The 12,154-nt window shown below is 42.0% G+C and overlaps 1 protein-coding gene and 1 pseudogene across 1 annotated transcript in view; one reads left to right on the forward strand and one right to left on the reverse strand.

Moving 5' to 3' along the window:
* Armh3 (armadillo like helical domain containing 3) overlaps window positions 1–12,154 on the reverse strand; it is a 186,721-nt gene that overhangs the window by 158,240 nt on the left and 16,327 nt on the right. Inside the window, exons 2-5 of the mRNA XM_021198223.2 lie at window positions 7,162–7,274; window positions 3,193–3,249; window positions 2,941–3,087; window positions 592–699 (exon numbers count right to left, since the gene is read on the reverse strand). Of these exons, the coding sequence (XP_021053882.1) occupies window positions 592–699; window positions 2,941–3,087; window positions 3,193–3,249; window positions 7,162–7,263 (414 nt within the window). The 5' untranslated portion in view covers window positions 7,264–7,274. The remainder of the gene's footprint in view (window positions 1–591; window positions 700–2,940; window positions 3,088–3,192; window positions 3,250–7,161; window positions 7,275–12,154) is intronic.
* LOC110321761 lies at window positions 10,537–11,023 on the forward strand (annotated as a pseudogene).

Consider the following 12,154-nt stretch of genomic DNA (forward strand, 5'->3'; position numbering starts at 1 on the left):
GGCAGGCGGGTTTCTGAGTTCGAGACCAGCCTGATCTACAGAGTGAGTTCCAGGATAGCCAGAGCTACACAGAGAAACCCTGTCTCAAAAACCTAAAAAAAAAAAAAAAAAAAAACAAATAAACAAAAAACAAAAACAGTTCTACCCTCTGTAAGTCTGAAGCCAGCCTCAACTCTTTAAGACCCCGTATCAAATACCTAAAAGCAGGCAAGGATGGCCTCTGCGTGACAGAGCCCTCGCCTACCATGCAAACACCATGGACTGATCACCAGCACAAACCACTGACCTTGTAACTTCTCATATCTAAGTTCATAAATGTCAGACAAAGCTGGGCGTGGCAGTTCACACCTTTAAACCCAGAACTCAAGAGACAGAGGCAAGTGGATCTCTGTTAAATTTGAAAAAGCCTCGTGTACATAGTGAATTCCAGGACAGCAAGGGCTACTTAGAAAGACCCTGTCTCAAAAGAAAAAAAAAAAGAAAAAAAGAAAAAAAAATGAATATAAATCTCCTATTATGTCTGCCTGCAGGCAGTATTCACATCAGCTGTCAGACAGCTCTGCACAGCCATGCGCACATCTGGCGCCTCACCTTCATGCATAGCTCCGCCTTGTCAAAGCCCATCAGCATATTGATGATGTCAAATCCAGACGTAGATTTATTCTTCTGGTGGACTCCTCGAATAAGTGCACACAATGTCTGCAGAGATGAGAAAAAATTCTTTCTAGAGAAGTCTCCACACTAGGGTACACTAAATCTGTAGCCTCCCACTGCAACTACAGAATTATGTCTTGTCTAGCCAGACCTTTAATTTCTGTTACTCTGAATTTGAAAACAGCTTGAGTGTTAACATATAAAAACCACAAAATTAATAAACAACAGCACACCTGTAATCCCAGCACTGAGGAGATAGAGGGAGAAGAATCAGTAGTTCAAGGTGAGGGTCAGAGAGCTGGCAGAGCAGATAAAGGCACTTGCTGCCAAGTTTGACAAAAGAAGCAACTTTCACACGCTGTTCTCTGACTCCACAGACGCTTGTGACATGAACATGCATACACATATACATAAAAATACACATTCATAGTGTACACATACACAAGAGGGTTTTCTGGCCACCAACCTAACTAAAAAACAGTGAGCTGTAGCTCAGTGACCCGATCTCTGGGGAGTAAGGCAGACAGTAATAGACATACCACTTCCATCTCTGAAGGGAAAAAAGTGAGGAGCTGGAGAGATGGCTCAGATGGCAAAGTGCTTGACCTACAAGCCTGGTGACCTGCTTGATACCTGGAACCAGGTACAAGTGGAAGCAAAGAAGCAATCATCACACAGTCTCTAGGAGCACCGTGGCATGAACACTCCCCATACACATTATACACAGTAAATACAGTTTTTTGTTATTTTCGCTTACTTTGAGGCAGAATCTCACTACATAGATGTGGCTGGCCTAAAACTCCCTATATAAATCAACCTAGCGCCGGGCAGTGGTGGTGCACACCTTTAATCCCAGCACTTGGGGAGGCAGAAGCAGGTGTATTTCTAAGTTCAAGACCAGCCTGGTCTACAGAGTGAGTTCCATGACAGCCAGGGCTACACAGAGAAACCCTGTCTCGGGTGGGGGGGGGGGGGGGATATATATATATATATATATATATATAAAATCACCTTAGCTTCCAACTCACAAAAGTCCCCCTGCCTCTGCTTCCCAAGTACTGGGATTAAAGGGGTACCCACAATAAAATTTGTTTAGAGATTTATCTTTTAGCTTATGTGTATGGATGTTTGCCTGCATGTGTGTCTATGAAACCACTAAGTAAGAAGAAAAGGGCGTTGGATCCTCTGGAACTGGGATTACAAATAGCTGTCAGCAGCCATGTAACTGCTGGGAACTGAACCCAGGTCCTCTCCAAGAGCAACAAGTGTTATTAATTCCTAAGTCATCTTTCCAGACCCCTCTCCAGTAAGTTTTTCTTTTTTATTAAAAAAATAAAAATAACAAGGTATGAAGTAACTGTGGAAAATATCCAGTGTATCTGGCCTCTGCGCATACAAACATATACACATACACCAAACACAGATACACACAAACACACAAAATAATAATAATAATAATAATAATAATAATAATGCAGGAAACTATTTAAATGAGGCTGGAGAGCTGGGTAAGTGGTGGGAGTACATGCTGCCCTTTCAGAGGATCCAAGGTTGATACTCAGCACCCATGTTGGGTGATCTACAACCAGCTGCAATTATAGCACCAAAGGGTTCTATATCCTCTTCTGGGTTACAGATAGATACCTGTACTCGCATGACACAAAGACACATAATTTAAAATAATAATAATAAATGTGTTAATTATTTTTATGTTTTACATGAACACATGTCTGTGTACCACATACATGCCATGTGTCCACAGAGGCCAGAAGAGTGCACTGGATCCCTTAAGACTGGAGTTGCCAGCCAGGTGTGGTGGCGCACGCCTTTAATCCCAGCACTCGGGAGGCAGAGGCAGGCGAATTTCTGAGTTCGAGGCCAGCCTGGTCTACAGAGTGAGTTCCATGACAGTCAAGGCTACACAGAGAAACCCTGTTTCAAAAAAACCAAAAAATAAAAGAACGTAAAAAAAAAAATAAAAAGACTGGAGTTGCAGACAGTTCTAGACTGCCATATGGGTGCTGGGAATCAAACCCTGGTTGTCTCAAGAGCAGCCGGTGCTCTTAACCAATAAGCTATCTTTCCAGCCTATAATAAATGTTTTTTTAAAACTAAATATAACAAGAAGATGTCTAACATGACAGATGTTTTATTTAAAAAAAATTAGAACTAAAAACGAAAGAAACCCCAAACCAAATCTGACACCTAAAGTCTCGTCAGCTTCTAACAGATGAGCTGTAACTCCATTCTACTGTTTAACAGACTTCCCCGCCTCCCAGCCTGTACCTGCAATGCATTGACAACTCGGATGGGATGCTCCTCCCCCAGAGCCTGGATGCAGTGTTGAAATAAACAATTAATGTTGTCCTTGATCTTCATTAACTCCTCACCGTCCAGAGATTCCAGCTTGCCTTCCAGATACTCTAAATTCACCTGCCAGAAAGACAAGAAGGGCCTGAGCAGACTTCCAGTGCAGCACTCAGAACACGGAAGACAATCTTACCCACCCGAAAGCTCCATCATGCCACCTGCTCTTACCTTCATGAGGAAGAGCTCCTCCCAAAACCGCGGGCTACACTTACTGGGGTCCTCTGTCTGAAATCAAAAAGTAAGCATGTTCAACTTTATTGCAAACTCAAAAAACATCAAAAAATACTGCCAGCTTTACTTGTCATATTTAACTCTGACAATGCTGTCTTACCTTAAACTACAACAGAGAACGAGAACATTTTCCACAGGCAGAGTATGGATATATATTCCCTACACCAAAAGTAAAGCATGGCTCAAAACATTTCCTTTAAATACTTCTCTTTTAAATAAATAAATAAAAATTAAAAGTTAGGCCAGCAGACATAGTAGTACAAGCCTTTAAGCCAGCACTTGGGAGGCAGAAGCAAGTAGATCTCTTATGAGTTCAAGGCCAGCCTGGTTCACATATCTAGTTCCAGAACAGCAAGGAATACATAGAAAATTCTTGTCTCAATCAATCAATAAGGGCTGGAAAGAACTCGGGCTATTCTTCCAAAAGACCTGGGTTCAATTCTCAGCGCCCGTACAGCAGCTCACAAAAGTCTCTAACTCCAGTTCCAGGAAATCCAAACGCCTTCTTCTGGCCTTCTCAGGCACTGTGCATACACAGTACACATACATGCAGGCAAAATACCCTCACACATAAAACAAAAATAAATCTTTAAAATAAAACTACATGCACGGGCTGGAGAGATGGCTCAGCGGTTAAGAGCACCAACTGCTCTTCTGAAGGTCATGAGTTCAATTCCCAGCAACCACATGGTGGCTCACAACCATCTGTAATGAGATCTGATGCCCTCTCTGGGGTGTCTAAAGACAGCTACAATGTAGTTAGATATAATAAATAAATAAATCTTTTTAAAAAAAAAAAAAAAAACTACATGCACAAACACGCACCCTCCGTCACCCTCAGGTACATAACAAGGCCAGCCTGTGACACATGAGACTCTGTCTCAAAATAAGAAGTAGTCCTGTTAAGATTCCACTATCTACTTATTTTTATCTTCTCTGTATTTTATCTACTCTGCATTTGTTCTCAATAAACCAGACATGGTGCACAGGAATATAATCTGAGTGTTTAGGGTACTGAGACAGGACTACCAAGATCCTGTTTTAAAACAAAACAAACAAAAACAAAAAACAAACAAACAAAAAATATACAAATTCTGATTTTAAGGCCTGCCAATAATTAGAAGTGTTTCATCTGAGTTCACTATTTTGAGTATGGCAAAGCTGAAAGCTGGAATTAGTTACAAGTCAAGATGGAGCTCCATCCCTCTGTTCTGAGACAAATGACTTTATCTATGAAATGAGAGTATTGTGACCAGCAGCATGGCTCAGCAGGTCAAGGCCCTTGCCACCAACCCTGACGGCCTGAGTTTGATCCCTAAGAACTTCGTGATGGAAGAAGAGAACAGCTGCCCTCGGACACCTCCACCCACCCTGCCACACAAATAGAAATGTCTTAAATTTTTGTCTGCTTTTTAGTTTTTTGATACAGTATCTCACTACATATCTCTAAATGGCCTGGAATGATTGCTGTGTGTGTGTGTGTGTGTGTGTCTGTGTGTGTGTGTGTGTGTCTGTGTGTGTGTCTGTGTGTGTGTGTGTGTGTGTGTGTGTGTGTGTATCAGGCTGTCAACCAACTCTAACAGAAACTCACCCGCCTCTGCCTCCAAGTGCTGGGATTAAAGGTGTATACCACTATACCTGGCCTTAAAGACTGTTTTTAATGAGGATATTATCAGCACCAATAAAGATTTCTTGTCAGGATTAGAAGAAAATCTATGTTATCTATAAGTATTATTCTAAATTATATTTGAAGGCTGAAATAAATCTCTAATACAATACATAATAATTCTGTAGTCACCCCTCATAACTAGAGAATGAGGATGTCTAATTACTTACTCTATTTACCAACAACTTGAGATAGAATATAACAATTCTTCTTTCTTAAAATATCTGAAATTGAAATTGTAGAATTCAAGGTACAAAAGAAAACTCCTAGGACAGCTATCATTTTTAAAAAGGAGGGGATCTTTAGGTAAGAAAAAGAAACACAGGAAGGAAGGAAGGGAGGGAGGGAGGGAGGGAGGGAGGAAGGAAGGAAGGAAGGAGGGAGGGAGGGAGGAAGAAAGGAAGGAAAATAATAATAAAAAATGAGTCACGATGGCTGGAGAGATGGCTCAGTGGTTAAGAGCACTGACTACTCTTCCAGAGGTCCTGAGTTCAATTCCCAGCAACCACATGGGGGCTCACAACCATCTGTAAGGGGATCTGATGCCCTCTTCTGGTGTGTCTGAAGACAGCTACAAGTGACCTCATATAAATAAAATAAATCTTTTTAAGAAATGAGTCACGAGCCAGGCCTGGTGGCGCAGGTCTTTAATCCCAGCACTCAGGAGGCAGAGGCAGGCGGATTTCTGAGTTCGAGGACAGCCTGGTCTACCAAGTGAATTCCAGGACAGCCAGGGCTATACAGAGAAACCCTGTCTCGAAAAAGAAATGAGTCACGAGACTGAAGAAACAGCTTAGTTAAAACCACTTGCTGCTGTTCCAGAGGACCAGGGATTCAGTCCAAGCACCAAGATCAGGTGTCTAACAAGCGTATGTAACTCCAGCTCCACGGTATCTGATTCTGATTCCCTCTTCTGACACTTTGTCAAGACAGAGTTTCTCTGTATTGTCCTGGCTGTCCTGGAACTCACTCTATAGACCAACCAGGATGGCCTAGAACTCTTAGGAATCTGAGCTTGCCTCTCTGCCTCCTGAGTGCTGGAATTAAAGGCATGTACTACCACCACCACCCAAATGACCAATCTTTTAAAAAAGAGAAAATTTGGGTCAGTAGGATAGCTAGGACAGTATAGGTTCAAAAATCTGGTGACCTGAGTTCAACCCCTGGGACCCACATGAAGGTGAAAAGACAGAATGTACTTCCACAATCCTGTCCTCTGACCTCCACACATACTCCATGGAAATAATAAATAAATAATATTTCTTAAAGATATCTGGGGAGCTGAAAAGATATCTCAGAGATTAACAGCAAGTTTCCCTCTTGCAGAGAACACCATAGTTTGGTTCCCAGCACCCTTATGGCAGCTCACAATCATTGCCCTGAGCTGTGCCCCTAGCAAAGCAATAGCCATTTTGTTCCATGCCTTCCAGTCACTGACACAGAAAAATAGCTTGACTCGGAGGAGGGTCAAGTTGCCCACATACCCTGTTATATTCTGGAGCATATTACTATTAGTTTTATTGGAAATTCACCAACTGAAGCCTTCTCTCAGGGCCAAGTGAGACAGCAGTAACTTCAGTTCTGGGGGATCTGACACCCTCCCACAGGCACACATGCAAATAAGGAAAGCAACAATGCAAATAAAATTAAATAAATCCAATTCTTTTTTTTTCTTTTTTTTTTTTTTGGTTTTTTGAGACAGGGTTTCTCTGTATAGCTCTAGCTGTCCTGGAACTCACTTTGTAGACCGGGCTGGCCTCTGCCTCCTGAGTGCTGGGATTAAAGGCGTGCGCCACCACGCCCGGCTTAATAAATTCGATTTTTAAAAAAGAGTATTTGGACTAAAAAAGCTGACGAATCAAGGTTAGGTACGGTGTTCCATGCCTATAAGTGCAGCACTCCAGACGATGTGGCTGGAGAATCACCGAGTGTGATGACAGCTTGATCTACACAGTGAGTTCCAGGCCAGCCTGAACTACACAGCAAGACTCTTGCTAAACACAAAGACCAGCCAGATGACTCTGAGTAAAAGAACCAAACCTGACGGTCTGAGTTCAACCTCAGAACCTAAAGAGCGGGAGGGCTGCTGCAAGTTGTTCTCTGACTACATACAAGCACCGTGGCTTGTCTTCTTCTGAACTTGTTCAAACACATACGTAGAGATAAATTAAACACAACTTTTTTTTAAGGAAACAAAAAAGCAATCTAGCTGTGCAGGATAGCGGGACTCCAGGCCTTACCATGAAAATCTCATCATACATCAGCACCACTTTTTCCTTTAGTGGTTTTTTTGAGGCTGAAGATTTCCGGAGCAAGCCTCCTCGTTTCTCTACTTGTGCCATGGCTAGAGAACCTGTGGGGTAGAGTGAGACACATTTTAGGACAGTTTAAATATGATACCATAACAGAAGAAATACATCGGGGTGCATTTGTTCAAACCCACAGACTATCCAGCCGAGAATATACCTAATACAAACACCGACTCCAGGCGGTAATGATGTGTACTTCAATATAGATTCATCAACAGCAACAAATACATAATGGGACAAGCTGTGGATGTGCAAAATCACAGAATTTATGGACTACCACACCTTTCTCTCAATTTTACGATGAACCAAAATGCCTGTAAAAAAACAAAACTCATCTGAAAAACAAATTGGAGCACTGAATTATTGGTGATTCAGGCTGTAAACTGGAAGTTAGAGGGAAAGACAAGATGATTAAAGGTTCAGGGCCATCCTTAGCTGTACAGAGTTCAAGGCCAGTCTGAGCTATAGGAAACACTGTCTTTTTTTTTTTTTTTTTTTTTTTTTTTTTTGGTTTTTCGAGACAGGGCTTCTCTGTGTAGCCCTGGCTGGCCTCAAACTCAGAAATCCGCCTGCCTCTGCCTCCCGAGTGCTGGCATTAAAGGCGTGTGCCACCACGCCCGGCAGGAAACACTTAAAGAGCTGGAGAGATGGCTGTGAGTTCAATTCTCAGCAACCACATGGTGGCTCACAACCATCTATAATGTGGTCTGATGCCCTCTTCTGGCATGCAGGTGTACATGTGCCTAAAGTACTCAAATATATAAAATAAATCAATAAATCTTAAAAAAACAAAAAACAAAAAACAGAAGGAGAGAAGGGAGAGAAGGAGGGAGGGTGAACAGGCAGGCAGGCAGGGCCAGGGCCAGACAAGTCAGGATACTACAGAATCTACTGAAATATCATTCAATGGGAAATTTTTTACGAAGAAGAAATGATAAATAATGGCTATAGATCTTATTAGTCCCCTCCTCAGACCATGTAATATTAAAACTTAAAATATTAATTGCCCTATAGCACAATACATTTTAAATCCATAAAAAGTGCCAGTGGCTGAAGCTGAAAGCTGATGTAAAAGCAAACAGGAAAGTGTAGTAGCCCCACCTATAACAAGTCTGCCACATATCTGAAGAGGAAAGAAGGCAGGCTGCAGAGCACGCAGTGCCCACAGAACAATAGTGAAGTTAAATTTCAAATATTGATTGAACCGAAGACCATTAGGGCAGGAAGTACACTACAGACTGATGTGCTCCATCCATTTCCCCCAAGTGAGCAGGTCCTCACCACTGCAGGGCACTTGCCCTTCACTGCCTCATAAATCACACTGCACTTGACTGTCTTCAGAATTCCTCGGAAAGAGACTACAGGCAGAAAACAGAAGTTAAGAAGCCAAAAACAAATCTGATTTCAAAATAATAGTAATATGCTACTTTCAAACTTAAGTGTATAAATTTATAATACTATTGTAGATCAAACTTAAACTTATTTTTTGGTTCTATAAAAAAGCAGTTCTAGAATCTTTACATCTTCAAGGAACTCTCAATTCTTTTTCAACTGAGACTTAAAATCCTACAGGTCTCCAGGGCAGATTTACACAGTCCCTCCCCTCCCTCATTTGTTTTATTAGCCAAGTTCCAGCTCTCTTAAATCCTGAGCTCTGAGTATGAAATCCAGGCCCATATAAGACAACCAGGAGAATACTAGGGAAAGGTCTGATTTTACCTCTAGATAAACCGAAAGACATTGAACTCATTTTATAAAATTAATTTTGAAAATATACACTACCTCTCAAATCAAAACCAAAATTTTACTTAAATAAGAGATGCACCTAATAGTAGAAAAGATTCTTAGATATCATCTTTCCCTGATACATACAGCCAAAAAGGGAGATTCCCACCTCTGACCAAGTACCAAGCACAGATAACTTCTCCAAACAGGTATTAAACACCTTTATCAGAAGAACTACATCATATACTTCTCTTAGAAACATTTGGTTCATGGGATGCTCAGCAGAGGTTGTTTGCCAATTCTGAAGTGCAAAGGAATACTTTTCAAAAGTCCTAAGTGTAGTCACACATCATGGTGCACACTTGCAGTCCAGATCAGCCGAGATAGCCATAGAAGCTCCAGGATTGCCTAACTACCCAGGGAGACTCTGTCTCAAACCATCGCCAGATGGGCAGGTGACATGGCTCAGTGGGTAAAGACACTTAATACCAAACCTGAAGACCTTAATCCGTATCTCAGGAACCTACAAGGTACAAGGAAAGAACCAACTACCCAGTTGTCCTCTGACCTCTGCTTGTAGGTCATGGGTCACATGTACCCACACAAAGACACAACTGTAATAAAAATATTTACACTTGGACCACATGTGATGGTTTGCATGTCTAATCCTACCTCTCAGAAGCTGAGGCAGGAGGACCATTAAGAGTTCAAGGTAGGGGACTGGAGAGATGGCTCACTGGTTAAGAGCACTGACTGCTCTTCCAGAGGTCCTGAGTTTAATTCCCAGCAACCACATGATGGCTCACAACCATCTGAAATGGGATCCAAAGCCCTCTTCTGATGTGTCTGAAGACAGCTACATAGTATTCATATACATTAAATAAATAAATAATACATAAATACATAAATCTTTTTAAAAAAGAGTTTAAGGCTAGTCCTGGAGAGATGGCTCACAGTTATGGACACTGGCTGTTCTTTCAGAGGACCCAGGGTTTGGTTCCCAGCACCCACATGGCTGCTCATAAGCATCTGTAACCCTGGTCCTAGGGAATCTGACAGCATCTTCTTGCCTTTGTGGGCACCAAGCACACACTTGGTGCACAGACATACATTCAGACAAAGCACCCATACACATAAAATAAAAATAAATCTTGAGGAGCTGGAGAGATGGCTCAGTGGTTAAGAGCACCGACTGTTCTTCCAGAGGTCCTGAATTCAATTCCCAGCAACCACACAATGGCTCGCAACCATCTGTAATGGGATCTGATGCCCTCTTCTGGTGTGTCTGAAGACAGCTACCATGTACTCATATAAATAATAAATAAAACTTTAAAAATAAATCAATAAATTTTAAAAATAAAATTCAAAGCCAGCTTAGACTACAGAGTGAGACTCTGTCTCAACAAACAAAATAAAACAAAACCCCCAAGTGTGGAAAGCTTTTGGTGCCACTTAAAACAATTTGCTGTTTATAGAAATTTGGTCAAGGCCTGTGACTGGGCTCTGGAGGAAGAAGTAGGCTCTGATAAGAATATTCACATTTGGCCTTTTGTGACTGGTAGTGAACGAGCACGCAGTGCCATGAAGGCCTCAGGCACACTTTGGGGGTACAAGGTGGTGGGGCACTGCTTGCCAACCCCAAAATGCCACACACGACCACTGTACTATATGTGAATCTTTGCACCCAACCATATGATGGCCAAGTCCCACTTCTGGTACTTTGTGTCACAGCTGAAGAAGATGAAGAAGTCATCCAGGGAGATTGTGTACAAGACGTCACCCGTGCGTGTGAAGAACTTTGGCATCTGGCTGCGCTATGACTCCCGCAGTGGCACACACAACATGTACTAAGAGTACCGGGACCTGACCACTGCTGGTGCAGTCACACCATGCCCGTGCCCACTCCATCCACATCATGAAGGTGGAAGAGACTGCAGCTGGCAAGTGCTGCCGGCCAGCTGTCAAGCAGTTCCACGACTCCAAGATCAAATTCCCACTGCCCCATAGTGTGTTGCAGCACCAGCACAAGCCACACTTCACCACCAAGAGGCTCAGTATCTTCTTCTAGACATAGAGACCCACTGAATAAAAACTTGAGACTGTCAAAAAAAAAAAAAAAAAAAAGAATATTCACATTTGGACTGATGCAAGGATCAAGGTGAACCCAGCCAAAGAAGGTGTGGCTTCCCTTTTGTTCTGGTCATCCTGAGAAGCCCCAGACCCAGTGACTGGGGACTCTGCTTCCAGCTTTGTCTGATCAGTACCTGGTGTGATCTCTTTGTTCTTTGCCTTGTTTAATCACTTGGTCTTTGATCTGAGAACTGATCCTAGTCTCTGCTAGTACCTAGAATGGTGTAATAGCTGACTGGGAAATTGAAGCCGCTTCCGCCTCAGCACTGGCTGGAGTCACATTATAATGTTTGTCTAACTGTCTTTTTCTTCCCAAGCCTCATTCCTGGGCTGGAGACTCTGTTGACTGACTGAGCTGGCTTGGTCACCCAAGCACAGAGATACACACTTGGAATTACAATACTAGAGAGAGAGAGATAGGAAAAACAAGAATTCATGATCACTCTCAGTAACATAACAAGTTAAAGGCCAGCCTGGCATACACAGGCTCTGAGTTTAATAGCACCAACAACAATAAAAAGTCCTAGGTCAGACCTAAAATTTTAGTTAAGACCTATTTCTATTATTTTACCAAGCTTCCAATTTCTATTATAATCTAGAGAAAATTGAGAAGAAAATCACGGCTTTGTCTTAAAACATGAAATACAGTTCCTGCTACAGGTTGTCAAGAAGAGGACGTCCTTATCTTGGGAAAATAAATTGGAAATCAAGAGAGTCTAGTTAAATAAATCGCACACAACGCACTTCTGCATGCATTGGATCTAGAACTCGCATGTGCTCAGCTTCCGTGAGCTCATTAGCAGGAACATCAAGGACCACAAGTTCCTAAGATACAAAAATCACATTTACAAACATCTCCCTATGAGAATCTACACTTGGATTATAGCTTATCAATGTCCACTCCAAATCTAAAAAACTCTCTATTTTAGGATCAATACTTTCTTTTTTTTTTTTTTCTCAAGATCCATTTATTCATTATATGTAAGTACACTGTAGCTGTCTTCAGACACACCAGAAGAGGGCATCAGATCTCATTACAGATGGTTGTGAGCCACCATGTGGTTGCTGG

Source organism: Mus pahari, chromosome 1 (assembly GCF_900095145.1).
Source record: "Mus pahari chromosome 1, PAHARI_EIJ_v1.1, whole genome shotgun sequence".
In the NCBI taxonomy this organism is placed as follows: domain Eukaryota; kingdom Metazoa; phylum Chordata; class Mammalia; order Rodentia; family Muridae; genus Mus; species Mus pahari.